General features: G+C 43.0%; 1 protein-coding gene across 5 annotated transcripts in view; it reads right to left on the bottom strand.

Moving 5' to 3' along the window:
- The window catches only part of USH2A (usherin), a 457494-nt gene that overhangs the window by 172706 nt on the left and 260790 nt on the right, over positions 1 to 23998 (bottom strand). For all 5 annotated transcript variants that reach the window (XM_081185934.1, XM_081185935.1, XM_081185936.1 and 2 more), the window contains exons 38-40: positions 14372 to 14551; positions 1929 to 2079; positions 1647 to 1789 (exon numbers count right to left, since the gene is read on the bottom strand). In XM_081185934.1, the coding sequence (XP_081042060.1) occupies positions 1647 to 1789; positions 1929 to 2079; positions 14372 to 14551 (474 nt within the window). The remainder of the gene's footprint in view (positions 1 to 1646; positions 1790 to 1928; positions 2080 to 14371; positions 14552 to 23998) is intronic.

Raw genomic sequence — 23998 nt, 5'->3', positions numbered from 1 at the left:
CTTAACTGTAAAATCAATGTGGAATATAACATGTTGTCAATGTGGTTGTCACTGGAAGGAAGACTGCAAGAGGATGACAGCAACACAGCTTAGCCTGCCAATGCTGAAAATAAAATAATAAACTCTTTTTACTCAGAAGGAATTGTTTATAGAGCGAACTACAGAATACGATGAGTGGAGGGGGGAGGGGCATATGACTTCCCTTAATGTCTTTGATTCATTCTTCAAGCCATTTCATTACAGCATTAATACTGGAAGGTAGTTTCATTTTGGCAAATTAAATTATCTTTTATGGGAGGCTATTTTGCTCATCTGCTTCAAAAGTTCAGTCTCTACTTTCTAAAGAATGGTACAAAATTATCATTAACCTTTTCTAATCACCTGACTAGAAACGAGTGTTTACTTACTTACTGGTACAGACTGGGGTGAAGTGGGGTAGCCAATTAACCTCTCATGGACACCCGTGGGGACAGTAGAGTCCAAACACATATAGCGGGCAATAGAAAGAGAATATTAAATATTAAACGCAATGAGAGTTGCATGTTTTCGGAGGGTGAGGAAAACACATCACAATATACCAGTTTTAGAGGATATCTCAGTGGTGGTATCATAAATACAACCAAAATGGGGAGTTGTTCAGGAAGTGTTATCAGTTCTAACCAACTGCTGGTTCTAAGGTTACGGGAAATAGTTAAAGTAATAAAGAAGTCCCACACCCAAATGTGCCTTCTGGCAGAGTTCTTGTATTTAAAGAGCTGCTTAGCAGACTGAATACAGCAGGTAAAGATGCATTGCCATGCTGAAAAAGCTTTATTCATTGGCTTTCTACATGTTAAAGACACTGGTTAGGGGTGAGGAAAGTGTGAAATCCATCTTGGGACTCAGCTACTCGGCTGCAAATAAAACATTTTAAATGTGTTATAAAATGCAACCTGCAAGTGTGACACTAGATGGCAACAGTGAACTATGCCAAATTCAATGTATTTTTCAAAACACTTTTTTAAAAAGCATTTGTGCAGTGTTTTTTTATAGGTGTGTAGATTCCACCTAGGTCTGGCTTTATCACAAAACAAGGCAAACATTGGATGCAGATTCCATCAAGGATGCAGCTTTCCTGCATCCGACTTTCATTTCTATGTGCATTAAAAGCAAACAAACAATAGCTTCAGGCACCAGGGTCTGAGTAGCTCTTGGTGGTACATAAGAAGAGCAATGATAGATTATTAGGCTAAGGGCTCATCTACTCCAACATCCTGTTCCCACCAAGTGTTGCCGCCATCCCAAGTGTCCCCCCAAAAAATACTGCTTCCAACAGAACTTCAAGGTTTAAAATTAGATAAATGAAAAGCCAAAGTAATTTTTTAAGAAACAACACATTTGCTGCAGATCAGTATGATCACCCGAACAAAATTATAGGAGCAAATTTCTGCAATTAATGTATGTTTATCTGGCTTTTCAATATTCCATTGATTTCACCACTGGATAAGTGTGTTTAGGATTGTGGTCTTAACCTGCTTAAGAGCGCTGAGTGATGAATCTTGAAAAATGCTATTATCATTAAATCAGATATGATTATGTCTTATATGCTGTATTTGTGGGCATTTACTTAAGCAGAAATGCACTCTGCAGTTCCACAAACTACTTACTGTCCTCTGCTGTAATCATTAGAGTCCAGTTGCTGTATGTATCACCGTATCCATTGCAGGCGATAACCCTCATTTCATATGATGTGTACGGCTGCAGTTCTGTGACTAAATGGGTTAATGAAGCTGAAGGTTCAGAAAGCAATCTAAAGGGAAAAATACATTTAAAAAAAGAAAATAGGAAACAAAATGAAGGTGGGACACATTACATATGTACAGAAATGCTACTCTGCAGATCATTTTACATTTCTTCACTATGTTGAATAGATTTTATTATTTGCTTACTCTAGTCTATCTTCTGGGGAGTGCTTAGGCCTCATTTGGAGTCGGTAGCTGGGTAAGCCTGGAGCATTGTTGCGAACTGGTGTAGACCAGACAACCTGAAGACTGGTCGGTGTGGCAGATGAAAGCCTTGGAGGCAACATGCCATCTGGAGCTGTCGAAAAACATGGATGAATTAGAGCAGAGAAAAATGTGGAGAACATATGCTGGATGGAATCAAAATGCTCCATGCACTAAAACAAACAAACAAAACCTGTTTCTGAGGATCAAAAGCAATGTAAGCATGGTCCATTTAATTCAACATCTTCTTCCCCCCTCTTCATTATTGCACTATTGTACTATAGGCTTTCCATTGCAATTCCATTATCATGCTATTCCCCGAACACCAACAGGATTTAAGATGAAACACTCTCAAACAGAAAGGGAGTTGGCAATCCACAGGTTCAAGTCACCTTTCTATCTATCTATCTATCATCTATCTATCTATCTATCTATCTATCTATCATCTATCTATCTATCTATCTATCTATCTATCTATCTATCTATCTATCTATCTATTTCTTTCTTTCTTTCTTTCTTTCTTTCTTTCTTTCTTTCTTTCTTTCTTTCTTTCTTATCCATCAACTAAATATTCTGGGCATTTTACAAATGTATTAAGAATGCAAAATACGATCCAACACTTAGAACTATAAGCAATACAAATCACGCAACATACCATTTAAAATGTTGGGCACAGCAATATAAGTCAGACTCCAGCCCTACTCCAAATCTGACAACATATTTGGGAAACTGCAATAAAAAAAAACTTCAAATCCTTCCATTAAAGGCAATTTATTTCCATGTAAATCCAAGCAGAGTTAAGTATGGACTACAGAGGTTTTGTTTACATGCTGGTCAATGTGGGATAGTCCTATTGCATTAAGAGTTACATATAATTTACACATAATTTCTGAAAACATAAAAAATACAAAATTGCACTCAAAAGGATCAAAGCACTTCTGTGGAGTCTCTTGTTGAGCAATAATAAAAAAAGGTGTTCTGTGAAACTGTTCACATGGTGATCATTAAACTTCCCAAGCAACTAATCATCTGCACCCATATATCAAATGCCCACTGATTATTCAAAAATAAAGCATTTCACATATATTTAATAATAGGAGTGTTTCAGGAAACATTTTCCTCTTTCATCTCTTTAGTCCCAACTTCTCCTCCAAGGAATTGCTTAGTATCTAAGCAATAATTAGAAGACAGCAATAATTTCTCTGCCACATTCTTAACAGAAGAGCCATGTACCTATCAGGGTGATATATTGGCTCTAACAAGCAATGCTACTCAAAATGCTCTGCTCAAGGTTTAATATAGCCCTCAAGGGGCAACCACTCCACCAGTAACTTACTGAATCAACACATCTTGTCCAGTAAATGCTCAATTAGCATGGTGAAATGGCATGGTGTAATTACAAAGAAGAAGCACAAGAATGAAAAGTATTACAAAACTGAATTGCACCCTATATCAAAAAGCCTCCACCCATCTCTGTCTCTTGAAGATAGCCTTCGCCAACCCAGATGTTTTGAACAGCAGCCTGGGCTCAGAAACTCTTCATGACATTAACCAAGATAAAGATTAAGTCACATCCAAAGTACTGACCTCACACCTCCCCCTGCAACCTGGAAAAAACCAAGAGGGGGCTGGTTCCATTAATATCTCTTATCCCACCTCACTGGACCCTCTTTCTACATAATGAACCCCGGGGGTGTCAAAGGCAGCTGGCTTCCTGTTTGGTTGAGCCTCTTCTTACTGGGCAACCCTTTGCAGAATCTCCAGAGATTAAAAAGGGTGGGTTTGCTGCTTATCTTTCCTTTGAATGCCTTCATATCTGCTAACGAAATTTTGTTTAGTAACCAAGTCTCCCTTAGATCTCAATGAATATGTTTTCTTTCTTTTAAAATAGCTTATTTCTTCAGCTCTCTTAAAAATATTTAAATAACTCTGTTTTTGTAATTTGAACTCTGGTGTTAGTTAAAGTTTTGCCTAGTCACAGGGTCTGACCCACTCGCATTGCTTAGCCAATTGGCTCACACTCCACGCTAAGGATAAGGAGTCTGTGACCCTCAAGATGTTTACTGGACTCCAACTCCCATCAGCACCAACCAGCAAGGCCCAATATCTGGGCCTGGAGTGGGGTCTGGGGTGACAGGAGTTGTAGCTGAACAACATCTTGCCACTGCTTTAAAGGGACAGTTAAAAGGAACACACGTAAATCATCTTTACAAGTATCTTTGCAAGTTTATCATCCTCAAGCTGAACTTCTGCTAAAACTATGCAAAGAATAAAAGAATGCCAATAAGCAATTAGTTGACTGATTAATGATTATAAATACATGTCAGGGAGACACTAGATGGAATCTATTGCTGTCCAGGAAAGCCAATTACCGGTATATGTCATGCTGTTTAAAAAGATACCCAGCCAATAACTGTCATAGAATAATGAGCTACCAAAACAAGGAATAAACAAACAAATGGATATCACATACTAATCTAAATCTATGAATGAATAAATTCCTTTTCACAGCCATTGGTACCTATAGTTGCTTTGTAGGCTGTCATGTATTATTGACCTCTTGTTAAGGACACATAGCTTCAAGAATAATTCAATCACCACACACATGCATATATAATTCGGTAGTCATATGTTAAACAGCTTTATCTTCCCAACATAGCAAGAAAAAGAGGACAAGAGGCTTGGAAAGCTCAGAAATCTGGAATGACTTCCCTTTTCATGCATTTATAAAAATAATCAAGGTTTCTACCCTACATCTCTTTCAACCTATAAAGCCTCATACAGCTCAGGATCAAGGGCTCTGGAAGGCTAGGGATGCTCATTTGAGATCTCACGGAAACTCTGATGGTCCCACAAGATCTTATGAAACCATCCCAGAGCCAGGAACACTGAACAGGCCTTGCGCCCAAGAAAGGCAGAGAGCTACTTATGTTGCATTTTGGTTGGTTTAAGAACTGATCCAGTGGACCTGCTGTGGCCGACTAAATTAATAGCATAACATGTCAACATAAGCATTCCAGCACAATCATGAGTCAAAACCAATGAAGAAGCAATAGTAGCAAAGTTCAATGTTCCAGCTGCAGCATACCAGAACTGACTCGTTGTCTTGTTCACAATATGTCTAAAGAATTCAAAGTATTGGCTCTTTGAAGAAATCTATATTCTCTAGTGTACAAAGAATACTGCATTGCATGTCAGGTTCAGCTAAAACCTATTTTTTATTATTTTGGCTTCTCTTCCCCCCTTAACAAAAATCTAATTTGCTTGTTGTTCCCTTAGGTACACAGTACACAGTTCATAATTCATTTGATGTAAAATGTCAGTTTAGATTCTTGCACTTCTTTGATACATGAGAAAAAACATGTACATTTCAATTTTCTTCTATGAGACTCTGCCAGCAAAAGCCTCCCATTGAGCTGCTCAAAGACCTTTGTGTTAAATTAAACATCAAGATTCAGAAACTGTGAGGAATGATATTTCCAAGACATATAGTACAAATATATGAGCCTGGGAAAAAGGTAATGATTTTTCCTACCAGTAAAGTGATCTCTCCCAAAGAGCATCTTTGATCCTTGAATTAGTTCTCAGTTATAATTTAATACATCACGACTGTCGGGAGCTTTCTTTACATTTAGACACAAAGTAATATAGTCAGGTCCACAAAGAGCAAAACAACATATTCAGGGGTGTTTCTTTCTCTCATTATGTTTATTCTCTCAATAACAGTGCATGAAGAGGCATAAAAAGTGGGCATAGCAATCGGGCTGAAAAAAGGAACTAGTCAAGAAACCACCAATCACTGTTTATTTAATTAGTGCATTGCTCTAAGGGACTCATGATGGTGTGCATGTCATTCTCAAATCCACCCTGTAAGGTAGGGTGGACTGAGACCAGGGCATCTCTGTCCAGGGGCCACAGACATTGTACCCATCATAGCTCCTGGAAGGCACTGCAAGTCAATGATGAAGATGTACAAATCAACAACGCAAAACTGCACACCTGAATGTGTGACTGGCTCAAGTTCACTTTGTAAGCATCGTGAACCTAGGAATCATGGTCAAAGTCCATTTCTCGATCCACTACACCACACATAACACAGCTGGCATGATACATGCAATTAACAGGATATCCTAAGATTACATTTGAGAACAGATTCTGTGTTGCCCAGCTATGGTCTCTCTGACATCACAGCAGCTCACGCAATACCTAGGGAGGAAGACTGACATATTACCAAAGTTGTGCTTATTTTGGTTTTTGTATTTTGACAATACCTACAAATTTTCGATTTGATACCATGGTCTTATCTCCACTGTCAGAGTAACTGCCCTACTTGGCCTCTACAAAGAAAACCCAGAGTGCTGAATGGCAATATAGATTTAATACAAAATGCACCGTGCTTCTCAAATTAAGGGTAATGTTTCAGTTGCTGCATGTACCTTTAATACTTGCCATCAATGTTTTTATGCTAATGTCCTCATTTTTAGCAACTATCCTTTAGTATTTTTCTTGCAAGTGAATTATTGCGTGGCTGTTTGAAATTGGCTAGCCCAAGTTTTTTTTTAAAGTTTTTTTTGATGCACTATGTCATTTAGCAAAAACTCAAAACAGCTTGGCTGGGTTTTGTCCTACATGTCAAAGTAAAAGACAAAGCATTATAGCCAACTCTGGTTACATAAGGGAGGATACATTAAGAGATGAAAAGTATCATTATCAGAAACCTCTTTCCTTCATCACTTGATGGTTCTTAAGAAATTTAAAAAGCCGTCCATACCAAACACAGAGAACATGTCTCATAGCGGGGCAAGGAACACGTAAAGCAGGTTCATGTTTTTCCTCACTAAAACAGACCTAAGCTACTATTTATTTTCATTTCGTTTCAGATCTTGAGAGGTCATTCAGTGTTGGTGTTGTTGTTTAATATTATTAATATTATTATTATTAAATGAGGAATGAAGAGTTCAAGTCTATCAATTGATCCAAACAAGGATATTTTTTCAATAGTCTAGTGTACTATTTTCACTTCATGGTTATAATATCCAATGATTACACTATGCTTATAGTGAAATCACAACTGATGTGACTTAAAACACAATTGTTTTCAGGATACGCACTTTGGATTCTAAAGTGAGCACAGTTTTGGAGTACAGTTTGGGGAAGTGCCAATAGTGGTAGAACTTCTACTTTGCATGCAGGCCGTCCCAGGTCCAATCTCTGGCAACTCCCGGTAGGGCTTGGAGAGAACCCTGTCTGAAATCCAGGAAAGCTGTTGCCTGCCAGTGTAGACAATACTGAAAACGATGGACTAATGGTCTTAGTATAAGGCAGCTTCCTGTGTTCTTAGGCTGGTGTCCTTCTTGCAACTCAAGCGTTCCAACAAAGAATGGATGTGAAGCCAAGGTTCCAATGTCTAAACAGAATATCACAGGCCACTCACTTGGAAGGTACTGAGTAAAACTACTACATCTTTTGGGGTGAAACATTATACCCTCCTCCCCATAATGAAGATAGCTCACTTTGTGTTGTTGTTTAGTCGTTTGGTCGTGTCCGACTCTTCGTGACCCCTTGGACCAGAGCACGCCAGGCACTCCTGTCTTCCACTGCCTCCCACAGTTTGGTCAAACTCATGCTGGTAGCTTCGAGAACACTGTCCAACCACCTCATCCTCTGTCGTCTCCTTCTCCTTGTGCCCTCCATCTTTCCCCACATCAGGGTCTTTTCCAGGGAGTCTTCTCTTCTCATGAGGTGGCCAAAGTATTGGAGTCTCAGCTTCAGGATCTGTCCTTCCAGTGAGCACTCAGGGCTGATTTCCTTAAGAATGGATAGGTTTGATCTTCTTGCAGTCCATGGGACTCTCAAGAGTCTCCTCCAGCACTTAAGCCATGTCAAAAGGACAACTTCAAGCCTTCTTGTTTCAGCAGTGTTGTGAGCAAGTAGGAACAAAGCAAAAGTCTCAGCTGCTTTTCTGCCAGGATCCTCCTTTTGCCAGTGTGAGGCAGCAGCCTACGTTGATCTCTGACACATATGTGGACAACCAGGGTCCAGTACCATCCTGCCTGTATGCATTGTGAGGATCAGAAAGCTGTAAAAAAAATGCAGCTGAACTCTAGACTAAGCCCCACAAAAGGATACCAAAAGAGCATCTGTAATGACCAGAGCATGCTTATAAAGAAGTCAAAATCCAATGCTAAAAGAATGGCAAACCCGCTGCAATATAACCACAATCTTACAATACACATGCACGCAAATCCTAAAAGTCTAAGCAAGCATTTGATGTCTTCTTCTTTCCATTTTTTATTCTACTATTTCATTTCAAACTACTTCATCTCAAACAGGATTGGTTTTAACCTGAAAGTTATAGAATGCCTGCCTTTGAAAATGGGAAAAAAGCCAAAAGGAAAAAAGAACACTTATGGAAATCATACTTAAGGAACAATATCCCACTATTTATCCCCTGGTAAAGTGTGGGGGGTGGGATCAGTGATTGATCCCCTCTTCTCCGCTAAACCCCACAATTCATGCCCTCAAGATGCACTTAAGAGAATTCCTTTTTGTTATCATTTTTGGTCTATATAACCCACATGAGAGTACATAAATGTGTTAGGGAGCCACGTCTATGCTGGAGGCTTGCTGAGGCTATTGCAAGCAAGAAAGCTTCAAAGCTTCCTCTGCTATGCTTAGTACCTCAAAAGTTGATATTTGGCTCACTTTGCTTGAATATTTTTTTTTAATCAGAAGACTAACCTCTGCATTGTAGCAAGCTCCATGCAAGCAGCATAAGAAATACATTAATCCAGCGTTTTTGTTTTTTAAAAATAAAATCATGATGTCTTCCTCTGCTGACAGTTTATTAAGATGACACTTTCTTGAGAAAGCAGGCTGTTATTATTGCATCTACATAAAGTCTTTCCTTCTGAGTCCTGAACTGTCATACAGAATGTATATGTGGAAATATATTAAAGGGTAAGGCATTATGTCTTGCTATCTGCATGCATTTAATACTGGGAAATTTAAATGCTCCCATTGTAAAGTAAGAGTCAGGGTGGTGTGGTTAGCTTGCAGACTGGGGAGACTTGAAAGCTCAGCTGGTCACACTCTTTCTCGCAAGCTAATCTACATCACAGGGTTGTGAAGAAGATAAAATGAGTGAAGAAGAACCATGTGTGCCACCTTAATCTCATTGGAGGAGGGGGGATATAAATGTAATGAATGAAATAAAGTTGCGTTGATAAAACACTTTCATGAAGCTCAGGAGTTAAGGGATTCTGGCTACATCTAACACTCAAGCCCTATTTAGTGGAGAGCCAGCCCAACACATATCCTTCCTGAACTGAGCAGGAAGGTCGGAATGGGGATTGTAAGTGGGATCACACCGGACTCCTGATCAAGGGGATTTATAGGTCAAAACCAGCACCTTGAATTTTGCTTGGAAACAAAGTGGAAGCCAGTGCAGTTGTGCCAGAGTTGGTGTTATATGTCCAGACTCCGGCTGCTGAATTCTCCACCAGCTGCAGTTTCCAAACCATCTCCAAAGGGAGCCCCATGTATAATATACTGCAGATCTAGCAAGTGTCAATAGGACAGAAAACGGTAGAGAACATTTACGCTGCCCCCTTCACTCCCCCTCCAAAAAAACCCTGGGGATTCTGGTCTGGGGATACATATGTGCTCCTACTTTGACAGTTTTCCAGGGGAGCCTGGTGCCACTTGAACTGTGACATCCTAGGCATGTGCTTCTATTGCCTACTGAACTGAGCTAGCACAACATACATTTCAAAGAAGTAGGTTCTTCCTCGCACCCTCCTCCTTTGTCTTTCTCACTGAACAACGAAACCATCCCACAATACAACTATAATGGAATGTATAATGTTCTCATAAATTTCTTCATGCTATTTTAAAGACCATAATTGCTATTTATTTGAGTTAATTTCAAAATTGCTTGAATGCCAGCGTCTGATTATTCTGCTGAGCTTCACACACAGACAGACAGACACACACACACACACACACACACACACACACACACACAACTCCTCCTGAAACATATTAGGACAAGATTAATGGGATGAATTTATTCATTTTAGGGAAAAAGAGAGCTCAGAAGAAAACTATTTCTACCTCTGCAGTATGAAATTTGTCACTAATCATTTTAAACTATGCCCTTTTATGCTTCTTCTGTCTCTTTTAGCTTTCTATGCAGTTCTTTGATGTAACAAAGACAGTTCCAGACAAGATTTCAGTTCCTCTGGAAAAAAAAGTCTTGAGGCCAAATGCAGTGTATTTAAAATTTATACACTCCATAATGCCTTTGTTCTGAACTTGAACATCATGCAAAACTTCTGTTTTCTTTCGCTTTACAACTCTGAGATCATTTGTTTTCCTGGTTTCAGCTTATTATAATGCAACACTGAGTTTAGCTGGTGGTTCCATCATTTAACTACATGCACAGTCATGGCTGACCCTTTCTGATCAATTGCCAATCCATACAGGTTTGACTGATAAAAGAGCCAATTAGATTTAAGCAAATTAAGGGACATCACCAATGTCAACCACTTATTAAACCAAATGCCAAATTCCATGCATACAAAACACTAATGCACCAAGTCCCATTAAGAGTTGAATTCTTAACCCCATTAGTAACTCAAGACCTCTACAGGGGAAGGGTCACAACAAAGTTTCATATTTATGGATTCACATTTGGATCTTGTTTTTATTTTATTTTTTATATTATTTTCTAAGAACTCTTGAACCAGCGCTGAAAGAATGAGGATAGTTGATAAAAATGTAACCCCATTTTAAAGAGATATTTTTAAATATGACTCTAAACACTATTCTCAGTTATTTAAAATATTACTATGCAATAATCTTCAAAATATGTCTTTCTTGCTATGTTAAAATTTTAAAGAATATTACATAGCAATCTTTTAAATAACCGAACTAATCCAGAGTCTAAAAATGCTACACTTTTTAACAGCTGTATTTTGTTGTCACGTACAAATAATTTCCATTAACCTTCTATATAATTATACAATTAATTTTTATCCAAGATTTTATTTTAAAAATAACAACATTTAAAAGTATCATGTTGGTGTTTTGGTTTGTTTTTACTATTGCAAATAGAAAAACTCACACTTTGCAAAAAATTACTATTAGCCAAGAATTGTTATTGTTCATATCAATAAATTACATTTCCTTTGGTGAACTTACAGTAATTAACAAATCAATAGATTTTATGCTGAGAGTACATTTGGGATAATAATTTCTCTTGATTAGATTACACAGGTAAATCATTTGTTCTTTCAAACACCATGTCAAATATGCTATTGTCCAAATCAAGGGATATCCACCAAATATTCAAAACAAGTTCACTCCACAGGAGCCTGCTTCAAATTAAATAAATAAACCAATTTCCCATTTTATCACAGGGAAATGAATGGATTAATCCTAGCAATTAATGCATGCTTTCAGTTCAAACCTTTACATATTTCTCAATTCCCATTCTTCATTAACTGATATGAAACCTTGTGATTTCAACACCTGCTAGAGAACACTGAACACAGCCACAAAATCTGCAAGGGTGGCTGAGTTTTTATCAATAGTATCTCTTAGAGTGGTGAATTGCACTATTTAGAGGGAAGAAACTCCAATGAAAATATTATTACATATTTTTTGCATGGCTGTTTATTTGTATATATTTTAAAATTTTCTATATGGATATTTTATGATGGCCTATATTTGCAGTGCCTAATAAACGGTTTAGCGAAGTAAGTACAGCCACAAAAGGTAGTTTCTTTTGGAAAAGAATATACACATACCCCTGTTTTGTAGCCTACAGTTCTACACATGCCCTTCAATTAAGTGAACAATATTTTTTTTGGGGGGGGGATAGTAATTGATTGTTACAGTTCTGCTTCTGCCCTTTAAGAGAATGGCAGGGTGGTGGTGGCAGAAAGCAGGAGTAAACTGCACAATACCAATCTACACCAAAGTTAGCCAGAATATAGAAACAATCTGGTAAGCAGCCATCTCATGCAAATAAACGTATTTCCTACATTTCATACTTCTGGTGTAAAGGATGTGTTTTGTGATCAAAACAAAGAGTTAAGATAAAGAAAGGATCATTACCTCCCTAACACACTTTCAAGAGCTGTTGTAGAGGAAGATTGAATGAATCAAAGGCAGAACAGTCATTTGAAATAACTGGAGGAAATATATACTAAAGGAATGTGTTAGGTCCCTGTATTCATCACTGCAACTACAAGGGTCAGGAATATCAGCCACAGAAGTCACCACACTTGGCCACCAAAGAAGAATTCTGGATGACCCAACGGCTGCAAATGATATTGTAATCACTACATATTGATTCAGTAAGCAAAGTCCACAATGTAACACTATGAACCGTGTTCTTGTGCTTTTTGGCACCCCTCACCCTATAAATCAAGTAAACATCCTGGTTAGGTGTGCCAATTCCTGGCTGGTGGCGTTATGCAATGGCACTAGTTTGGGAACAGAGCTAAAAGGATCAGCTAAAAGGATAAGCCTGCGTGAAGAATGCTTGTCTTTCAAAAAGAGAACCAGCGCATACCCAAATGCCCTCCAAAGCTGGACTTTTAAGCAAAAGTCTTCAGATCACCTTCAGTTAAGCTTGCAAATCTGATAAATTCCTCTTACCAACCGGTTGCGACAGAGTGCTGCAGTTTACTGTTTCATTTTAAAATGTGGCATTAGGGCCTAGAGTGTTAATGCACTCAAACAAAATTATTATAATAAAACATAATGGCAAGGTAAATATGGATTATAGAATGTCCTATATATCAGTGCTTTTCTCATATGTGCTGGTTCATTTATTATTCATTTCAGTACGAATCACAGTCCACTGGACAACGGGATGGGAAATTTCTTTAATAACTTCCAGTGCTAATTTAATTCTACTTAAACACACATAGTCTAGTGAATGCCACATGCTTTTCAGCATGATTTTATGTGTAAATCAGGATAATATGTTTTCAGATCATTAAGTAAAAGGAAGCATGAACTAAAACCTATTTAATCAATGAGGTATTGCTTTTAAAGTACCACAAGGTCATAAAAAAGATCATTTCAAAGCTATACGTTTCCTAATTGTAATCAACAACAATCAAATGATGAAAGTAGCTATATCATAATTTCTAGAATAAGTTGGCATAAATATTAAATATATGCCCATCTTTAAAGATGCTCTGCTTTTTTGTGTGTGTCTCTCTCTGTGTGTCATAAGCACCACTACCCTCTCATTCACAGCCAGACACACACACACACACACACACACACACACACAAAGCCCACCTAGTTCACACTGCAAACACCATTCTGGAACAAGGAAGGGAAGTAGGTAGGGTCGGCCGAGGTTTGGGCTGCTAGCAGCTGACCAAGAAACTTTAAAAACGAAATAAAACACAGCCCCATCCATATTGGGAGAGGTCTGCAGTGCAAAGGGTGGTTTGTGTCTGCTTGCAGCGTGGGTTGGATGGCGCCTGAAACAGTTTCTCATGTTTCCAAAAAGATTGGTGACTGCCTACCTAAACAGAAGGATGGAAATAAAAGCCGCTCTGTACTACACATTTAAAGCAGTTGCATATCACTTCATGGCTTCCCTCAAATGATCCTGGGAAGTATAGTTTATTGATGGCACTGAGGGTTGTTAGCAGGCTCCCATTCCCCTCACAGAGCTACAAGCCCCACAGTCAATCTCTCTTCCCAAGGAACTGTTAGGTCTGCGAAGAGAATAAAGGTAAAGGGTAAAGGGACCCCTGACCATTAGATCCAGTCGTGGCCGACTCTGGGGTCACGGCGCTCATCTCGCTCTATAGGCTGAGGGAGCCGGTGTACAGCTTCTGGGTCATGTGGCCAGTATGACTAAGCCGCTTCTGGCGAACCAGAGCAGCACACAGAAACGTCGTTTACCTTCCCGCTGGAGCAGCACCTATTTATCTACTTGCACTTTGACGCGCTTTCGGACTGCTAGGTTGGCAGGAGCAGGGACCAAGAAATGGGAGCTCACCCCGTCGCAGGGATTCGAACCGCCGACCTTCTGATCGGCAAGTCCTAGGCTCTGTGGTTTAACCCACAGCATCACCCGTGTCCCTGTGAAGAGAATAGGTGTCTCCAAACAGCTCTCAGCACTCTTAACAAACTACATTTCCCAGGATTCTTTGAGGGAAGCCAAGACTGTTTATAAAGTGGTCTGATGCTGCTTTAAATGTATAGTGCATATTGGGGCGGAGAGGGCAGTGACAGCACAACTGCACCCTACCTTCAAATATTTAATTTTGACCAGAAACTGCTCTTCTGAAAATGTTTGTGTGCTTTACTTGTGATGGGGTGGGTGGAGAACATTTCATCATACTTACCCGAAGGAGGTGTGGTGGTCATCACAGGATCACTCATCACATAGCCTTGGTTATTGGAAGCATTCACCTGAACTGTGTAGTTTGAAAACGGAATTAGTCCTCCAATGGGAACCCAGATATTTGCTTCTTTGCTGGTATGCAAAATTTTTGTCCCATTTAAAATATTATAATTGCCAATAGCTGGAAGAAAAAGAGAGAAAAAGCTAAAACTTTCTCTGGCTGATAAAGCTCATCCATGTTAAAAAACAAACAAACAAACAAATAAACGTAAATTGTTACAATATTTCTCAATAATAATCACATGATCATTAACAGAAAGCTGTAAGAAGAGTTTTGGATTTGATATCCCGCTTTATCACTACCTGAAGGAGCCTCAAAGCGGCTAACATTCTCCTTTCCCTTCCTCCCCCACAACAAACACTCTGTGAGTTGAGTGAGGCTGAGAGACTTCAGAGAAGTGTGACTAGCCCAAGGTCACCCAGCAGCTGCATGTGGAGGAGCGGAGACGCGAACCCGGTTCCCCAGATTACGACTCTACCACTCTTAACCACTACACCACACTGGCTCTCCATAAGTCATAAAGAACAATTGTCATAGCAGACAGGGCTGGGAAAGTGAAAACCATAAAGTGGGTGTGTTACTGGCCGAAAAATCGCAGTATCAAGAGTCTGTAGAAGGGGGTGGGTTTAATCGCCTAGGTGAGAGGGTGTTTGAGAGAGTGGAAATGAGGGTTTTTTGGTGTTTTCTGCTGTTACTGGGTTGTTCTTATTCAGCAGACCTAATTTATTGTGCCTGGTTGTTGATTATTTTATTTATTCAAAGGTGGCTGACTTATTTTAAAATCTGAGGAAAATACTATAGAATATCAACAACCAGAACTTCATTAAGCATTTAATTATGGCTAAAGAGTACACTGAAGAGTACACACACTTAACTCGTTTATGATGTAAAACTGGGAAGGAAAGCAAATATTTTATAGTAGCAGCTAACATGGTGGCGCTGTGATGTAAACCACTGAGCCTTGGACTTGCCGATCGGAAGGTCGGCAGTTTGAATCCCTGCAATGGGGTGAGCTCCCGTTGTTCGGTCCCAGCTCCTGCCAACCTAGCAGTTCGAAAGCACATCAAAGTGCAAGTAGGTAAATAGGTACCACTCCAGCAGGAAGGTAAATAGCATTTCCATGCACTGCTCTGGTTTTGCCAGAAGTAGCTTAGTCATGCTGGCCACATGACCTAGAAAAACTGTCTGCGGACAAACGTAGGCTCCCTCAGCCAGTAAAGCAAGATGAGCGCCACAACCCGAGTCGTTCGCGGCTGGACTTGTCAGGGGTCCTTTACCTTTTTAACATGGTGTCCTCCAGAAGTTGTGGACTACAGCTCTCACCATCCTTGATAATTTGCCATGATGACTGAGGAAGTTTGAGTCCATCACATCTTGCGAGCATCACTTTGGCTAAACCTGGACTAGGCTATGCATTTTAGACCAGCTTGATATAGACCAACAGCCTATGTCAGGACGTCCCCAGCACTGAATGCATCAGCAATGGTGTCTACATACTTGAGGTGGTAGACGATTTTGTCTACCTGGGCTCCACCATAATCAGCAACATCTTCATCAATGCTTAGCTCAACAAGCGTATTGGGCAAGGCAGTGATGGCAATGGCTCAGCTCTCCAAAAGCGTATGGGAGAATGTTATGCTAATGACAAATACCAAGATGAAGGTCTACTAGGCTTGCACTGCTTTATGGCAGCGAGCCTTGGGAAACTTACACACACCCATGAGCAACTCCTCAACACCTTCCACATGCACTGCATCAGTTTTTGGGCATCACATGGCAGGACAGAGTCTCAAACAAAGATGTGCTCTCCAAAGCCCACATGTTCCCAGCTTGTTTGTAGACTCCTGTCTATGCTGACTTGGTAATATCCACAGAATGGAAGATGGCAGGATCCCTTAGGACGAACGCTACATGGAGCTGGCTTCAAACACCAGACCCATTGGCATATCAACTCTGCATTGCAAAGGTGTCTGCAAACATGACATGAAGGCCATGAACATTAACCCTGCCATGTGGGAATCCCTTAAAGATGACTGCAGTGCCTGGAGACAATCATTCAGGTTGTGTATCCACAGCAGTGACCAGAGGAGGAATGACTGCTGGGAGCAGCACAAAGAAACAACGCTATAGTACACCTGTATCAGCACAACTGGTTGCCTTCATCTGCCCCAGCTGCAACTGAAAACGTCTCTTCCATGTTAGTCTCTACAACCACATCAGGAGCTATAACTCTCCAACAATTTGACTTCACTTGAGGTGCACTCTTCCACTGTCTCCCAAGACAGATGGATGCCAGTAACAATTTTCATGTATTATATTCCCTTGCATTTAATTATACAACTTTTTTAAAAGGAGCAACATTTTATCCCATTTACAGATTACAAATGCAATGAATCATTCACACAATCATTTTTCCCACTTGCAAGAAGTGTTATTTTCCATGGTATGTTCAGTATGTAAGATCCACTTTCAGCTACACAACAAATATTAGTATTTTTGTTTTAAAATGCTTACAATAAAAAGCTATCAACAAAGCAACACTTGGTTCTGATGCCTAGATAACAACAGTAATACACAGTAATTATATAATTAGTTGTAACATTAAGTTCTAGTTATAGCAGAATGATTACTTGGTAATTATGAGAAGTATATAATTACTCAATAATTATGAGAAGTATGTAATTACATAACCATTTTATTCAGCTCCCCCCAAAAATGAACTTGCACATTTATAATGAGTTAGGCAAAGCAGGAGTTCAAATTGCTCACTGCTTCAAATTCCAACGAGGAGCCAGTGACAGATCTCCTAACATGAATTATGTACAGAACAAAGGTTTCTTATCCAAACAATTTGCAGTACTGGCAACTAAAATATTAGGAAAATCTTATTCTCTCTCTCACACACACACCCTTTTCTTTAAGAATGCAGGTCCTCAAATTACTCATGCTGGCAGTGACACACAGTGTGCAGCTTTGCCACTTTTCACTGCATAAACTTGACTTTCAGTGGGCTGGAAAATGCAGCCACATTGGTTCAGCCTGAAAGAAAGTGCGACACTGATAAGCATTTCATATCATTTGATGGCATTCCTGACTAGTTTGCCTCAGCTTGGATCCTATTTGTGAGTATAAGTGGGTAGTGCATTCCTCTTTCCATTTTTCATATGTGTCCTTCTTCGCACCTGACTCGCAATTCTAAACACAGCGGTTTGACAACAAGAACGTGCCTCATGCCTATATTAGAAATAGCCTGGGATACTGGTAAGTTTCAAGGCAATTGTTCTTCCTCCTGTATGGTTTGCACTGAGGCAACTATTTATCCTATTTGTTTCAGCCTTTCCCTTTCCTGACAGGATCCTCAACCAGGATGTTTTCATCAACCCCTTACTGTCAACTCCATTCAGCAAGGATATGTCCGCGAAGGAAGCTTCTAGAACCAGCCTTTCCTCATGGAGAACCAGCGGAAAGTTGTTCAGTAAGCAGGCAATCCTGGTTTTGGGACTAATTCATACAACCATCTCTCCCTAACAGCAGCCACTGCCTCAAAAAACAGTTAACCCGGATGACTTTTAAAGGGGAACCAGATAATTTCATGGAAGAATAAGCTTGTCAGTGGCTACTAGTCATGATTGATATATGCTGCCTCCAAATTTACAGGAAGTGGTTGTTGGTGAAGAACAGCTAGAGAAGGCAACTGACCCCGTGTCCTGCTTGTGGACTTCCCAAGAGATATCTGGTTAGCCATGGGTGGAACAGGAGGCTGGACTTCTTTGGTCTGATCCAGCAAAGTTCTTTTTATGGATACAGTGGTATGTCAAAAGCCAATCCAGCACAAATGCATAGCGGAAATACAGAAAAGGCTTCTCTTCTACACAGTGGCAGAGGAAGGGGGTCCAGTAGGGGTGGTCCGCCCTGGGTGTCATCCCTGAGAGGGGGGGTGACATCGCTGTGCCTCCCCCAGGGACACTCGACGTGGACAGCTTAAAAAAGTCACTAAAGGGAAACAGTACTGAGTGAAGCCAAACAACTCAGGCCCATTTTGGAATTCCAAATATGACCAATATCTAGCTGCTATTAAATATTACATCACTGAGATTACAATAAGGCTTCCCCCCCCCCTAAAGTAAATGAAAAGTGGACTTCAAAAGCCTTTCATTTCAAGGCATTGAAAAATGACCCATAAATTAGCACTTATTTACTTTTCCTTCTCATGGCTTCTTCAAACGTGCTCCTCTACAAGCACAATGAATAGAGTGGGGTGGGGGAGGTATATGATATTATCCTTTGTGCTCCATTTTTATTGCAGAAAGTGCCCCTGCGTGTAAATATTAAAAGAGGAGGTGAGTGGGTATTTGTAGCCTCATTCTAAATGTTTCTGTGTCATCAAATAGAATCTTAGGCTGAGGGTTTAGGGCAACAGACCAGTACAATAATAAGGGGGGGGTGTTAAAATTATGGACAACCTTTTAGGGTCCCTATGCGAAAAATACAGTTGAAATGCCAGGACCCAAAGGTAAACCTCCTTGATCTTCCACCATCTTTTGTTAATTATATCATCATTGTAGCACTCCAAGAAATTCACACAGAGCAAAAGTTCCATGCAACCTAAGTGAGGTTTTCCTTTGAAGCAGAGACCCATGGGATCTGATCTTTTGGATTGACTGCTCTCTTTGGCAGCCTGGGCCAGCCCCCCATTGTGTTCACTAAGATCAGTTTGTGTAAGTAGCACTAATAAACTGACAAGGAAATGCCATGGAGAGCAATGAAGTGGGAAGATGAAGGCAGCTTTCTGTTCCTTATACTGCCTACAACCTGTAGATCATGCAACCTTTTTTTATAAAAAAAATAGTAATAATACTTTTATCTCATAGACTCACAATGCCTGCTGAGAAGAGGAGGGTGAAAAATAAATGACCCTTTGACTCAAGTGTATTTAGGGGCTTGTTCAATACAAGGAGGTTCACAAAGGAGATGTATTATAGTCCAGAAAAGTCTGCAGGCTATCATATCCCCCGCTGCGTGAGCAAAGGTGGGAAATGTACAAACCACAGATATGGAAAAGCTCATTTAGAAAACAGCCCACACCACTCTGCTGTTTCTAACTATGAGTCAAGCACAATTTTATGTGCCTTGTTAGAAGCAAAAATAACGAACTTGTACCGAGTAGCAATCGGTGGATGGAAGTTGGGTGAAAAAGGATCAATAGAGGTTAAATGTAATAAATGAGATTAAAAATATTTTCCATACGCAGAGATAACACAGAGACGACTGCTTTTTAGAGATAAAAAATAATGCCAATGATGACGGAATGGCTATAAAGATTTGCAAAAACATCTTACAAAACAAGCTGAAATTTATTTTGTTCTTATTTATGATTCATAAATTCATGATGGTGGTAGCATTTTCCCAAGCTCTTGATTGGCTTGGAGTAATTATCCAAATCCCCTACCTCTGGGAAACTCAGGAGGTTTACAACCCAATTTGCTGCCCAGCAATCTCCCTGCCTGAGCTGACGGATGCTGAGGACTCCCACACTGCTGGTTCTGGGGGACTTCAACATCTTATGCACCGGCAGGTCACACTCTGGACCTTGTTTTCTCAACTGGCAGGAAGAGGGTGATCTGAAAGTGGGTGATATTGACACCAGAACCTTGTCATGGCCAGATCACTTCCTGTTGAGGTTTCTGCTTTCAACACTGTCGGGGCTGCCTCAGGTCTCAGCTCACAAAAGACCAACGCCAGGTTCTTCTTATATACAAGGATGTTTATTGCAGTTCATTATTGGTTCCACAACCGAGGCGCGCAGCCCCGCGTCTCTTAGCCTAGACGTTTTAAGTCCCCTCTGAATCGGTCCCGCCCCTACACCAGCTTAAGAGGCTTGTGCTAGTCCACCTCTTCCTGTCTTTCCTTTTCCGCAGGGTCTTTCTGCCCCCCTGGGTTCCTTCCCTCCTGCTCTCTCCTGAAGCAGATTCCTCAGATGCCTGTTCCCCCCTCCTTCGTGCTTTGGGGCCAGGCTCCTCCTCCGGGCTTTCTCCATTTCCGCGCGCCTCCACATTTGAACTTGGCGCGCGTTCGCTACCCCTGACCTTCCTCTTGACACTTACACTACTCCCTGTACTACTCTCCGCCTCTTCCGGCAGGACGTCCTGCCCCGATCTCCTTCCCCTGTCTCCTTCCTGCTCCGCTCCGTGTGTCACACTGGGAACTCCACTCTCTTCACTTCGTTCCTGCTGGGAAGCCGGCCCCGATCTCCCACTCCCACTCGGGGTTTCCCTGCTGCTTCCCTGCTCCTGGCAGGTCCCCCCTGTGACCCCCCTTGGCCTGACTAGGGGCGCCCCCTTCTGGGAATCCTCCGATTCACTTGAGAGACTCATGGAAGACCTCAAGTCATTGTCATCCTCTTCCTCACTGTCCTGTGATTCTTCCCCATCGCTCTCCGTCTCCCCCCTCACCTGTGCCTCTGTCTCTGAACCCCTGACATCCATCCCCCCTCAAAGCCCCCCTTTCCCCCCTCCCGCTGCTCGGGCGCAGGTTCTGGGGGCTCCGTCGTTGCGGAGGTCGCTGCCGGACACAGGTCGTCGACGTCGATCTCCTCTGCTTCCAGTTCATTGTTTGTGTGCTCAAACCCATGGTCATCTCCCAACATGTTCACGTCCTCCCCTCCCCCTGTTGCCTGGGTGGGGTCTGCTTGCCAAGGACCCATCCGCCACCTCGCGCGCCAGTCCTCTTCTGGTTGGTCGTCCCACCAGTAAGAAGGGTCGGTGTCCACCCCCGAACACGATCCCCTTGGAGGGCTCGACTCTGGCGTCGTCTCCTCTGCGGAGGGGAACCCTCGGAAGGTGCTGGCGGAAAGTGTGGGCGTAAAAAGCCAATCGTCGAAAAACTGAGCTGGCATGGGCCTGTGTGGGAAAAGGGCATGGAACTCGTCCTTGAGGAGGGGTTCGTCCAAAGCGTAGTCCGGCACCCAACTGTTGGCGCTGGCCGGGGCGCCCTCCCTGGCGAGAAAATATTCTACTCCCTCTTCCCCCCATCTCGAGTCCAGAATCTCTGTGACCTCGTTGATTGGTTCGTCCCTAGGTGACCTCCCCCTCTTGGGCGACTCTCTGCTCGGTTCTGGTGCCGTCCCTGACTCCTGAAATCTGTGTGGGGCCCTGTAAGGGGTGAGCACCGACCTATGGAAGACCGGGTGCATTCTGGAACCTTCGGGGAGGGCCAGTCGAAACGCTACAGGATTGATCCTGGCCTCAACTTGGTACGGCCCTAGTTGCCTGTGTCCTAGCTTCTTTTTAGCTAACGACTTGGCCGGCATTGCGTGGGCCGCTAACCATACCCAGTCTCCCACCTGGATGTCTTCCCCCTCCCTCCTGTGTTTGTCCGCCTGCACCTTATAGGCCTGTTTGGCTAGCTCCAAATGTCTCCGTAGCTCGTCGTGGACCTCTTGCAATTCTGCTGCGAAATGGTCGGCTTCCTGTGGCGCCCCCTCCCCCGTCGTTACGAGCCCCGGGAAGGTTCTGGGATGCCGTCCATTGTTAGCGAAGAACGGCGTCACCCCCGTCGACGCGTGCTTCGTGTTGTTGTAGGCAAACTCAGCCATCGGCAGGTAATCTACCCAAGCCGCGGGTCGCTGATTGGCGTAACATCTCAGGTACTGCTGCATGATTGCGTTGACCCTCTCCGCTTGGCCGTTGGTCTGCGGATGTCTCGCCGACGACAGGTTGATTTTGACGTGCAGAATCCCTAGGAGCTTCTGCCAGAAGCTGGACACAAACTGGCGCCCCCTGTCGGACAGAATGGACCGTGGCAAGCCATGCACCTTGAACACGTGGTCGATGAACAGTTTGGCGGTCTGCTCCGCTGTCGCCACCTTCGCGCAAGGAATGAAATGCGCCATCTTGGTGAACAGGTCTACAACCACAAGCACCGCCGTCTTGCCTCGCGAACTGGGCAGATCAGTGACAAAGTCCAGCGCCACCCGCTCCCACGGTTGCAGTGGCGTCTCCAGCGGTTCCAGCAGTCCCGCTGGCTTCTGGTGCACTGGCTTGGACCTTTGGCATGTGTCACACCTGGCGACGTACTCCGCGACCTCCCCTCGCATCTGGGGCCACCAAAAGTCTCTGGCCACTAATTCCGTCGTCTTTTCCTTGCCGAAGTGGCCAGCGCTGGGTGCGTCGTGCAACTGCTGCAGAACCTTCGCGCGGAGATCGTCTCCCGGAACGTAGAGAGCACCTTTACGGGTCAGCAGGCCGTCGTGTATCTGGAACTCGTCGTCCTTCGCCGTGCCTCTCCGCACCTCTTCCATTTTGGACCGTGCGAACGGATCCGCCTGCAACGCGCGCCGCACCGCCTCCAGGTCCACGGCGGCTGAAGCGCACGCCCACGCCTGTGGTGCAAAAATGTGCCTGGCTGCCGCCGGTGCCGCTTCCTCGAGATACTGCGGTTTCCTGGAGAGCGCATCTGCTATGACATTGTTGTCGCCTGGGATGTACTCTATCCTGAAATCGAAATCCGCAAAGAACTCCGCCCAGCGTATGTGCCTCTGGCTCTGTAGCTTCGCCGTGCGCCAGTACTCTAGGTTCTTGTGGTCCGTGCAGACCTGCACGGTGTGCTTGGCTCCGATGAGAAAGTGCCTCCATGCCTTGAAAGCTGCGTGGATGGCCAGCAGCTCCCTGTCCCAGATGGTGTAGTTCTGTTCCGACTTGCTGAGCTTCCGGGAGTAGAAAGCACAGGGCCTCCAGTACCCCTGCGGGTCTTCCTGCAAGAGGACGGCCCCCACCGCTCTGTCAGATGCGTCAGTCTCCACCCTCATGGGCCTGCCGGGATTCACGTGTAGCAGCTGTTCTTCGGACGCGAAGAGACTCTTAAGTCTCCTGAAGGACTGCTCCGCCTGGTCCGTCCAGGTGAACTTCTTCTTCTTGGAGCTGAGAGTGTCCGTGATAGCTGCCATCTCCCTGGCGAAACCCCTGATGAACTTGCGGTAAAAGTTGGCGAAACCGACGAACCTCTGGACCTCCTTCCGCGTTCGCGGGCTCTTCCAGTCCAACACCGCGCGGACCTTGGCGCTGTCCATGGCTAGTCCCCTGTCGGACAGCCTATAGCCCAGAAAATCCACCTCCGTCACGTCGAATTGGCACTTCTCCAGTTTGGCGTAGAGCCTGTGCTCCCGTAGCCTCTGCAGGACTTCCTTAACGTCGCTCTCGTGAGCCTCCGGCGATTCCGAGAAGATAAGAATGTCGTCGAGGAAACATACGCACTTCTTGTAGAGGAGTCCCGCTAGCACGTGATGCATAAAAGCTTGGAAGAAGTGGGAGCCATTTTGGAGACCAAACGGCATAACTCTGTATTCGTAGGTGCCCAACGGTGTGAACATGGCCGTCTTCCACTCATCACCCTCTCGCACGCGTATGAGATTGTATGCGCCGCGGAGATCCAACTTGGTGAAGATCTTTCCTTTCCGCACCGTCCCGAGCAGGTCGTCAATCTTGGGCATGGGGAAAGCTGCAGGCTTTGTTTTCGAGTTTATGAAGCGATAGTCCACGATCAGCCTCTTTTGGGGCGTGCCCTTCTTCT

This window comes from Podarcis bocagei (genome assembly GCF_964188305.1).
Source record: "Podarcis bocagei genome assembly, chromosome: 3".
Taxonomy (NCBI): Eukaryota; Metazoa; Chordata; class Lepidosauria; order Squamata; family Lacertidae; genus Podarcis; species Podarcis bocagei.
This window is presented reverse-complemented; position numbering and strand designations above follow the sequence as displayed.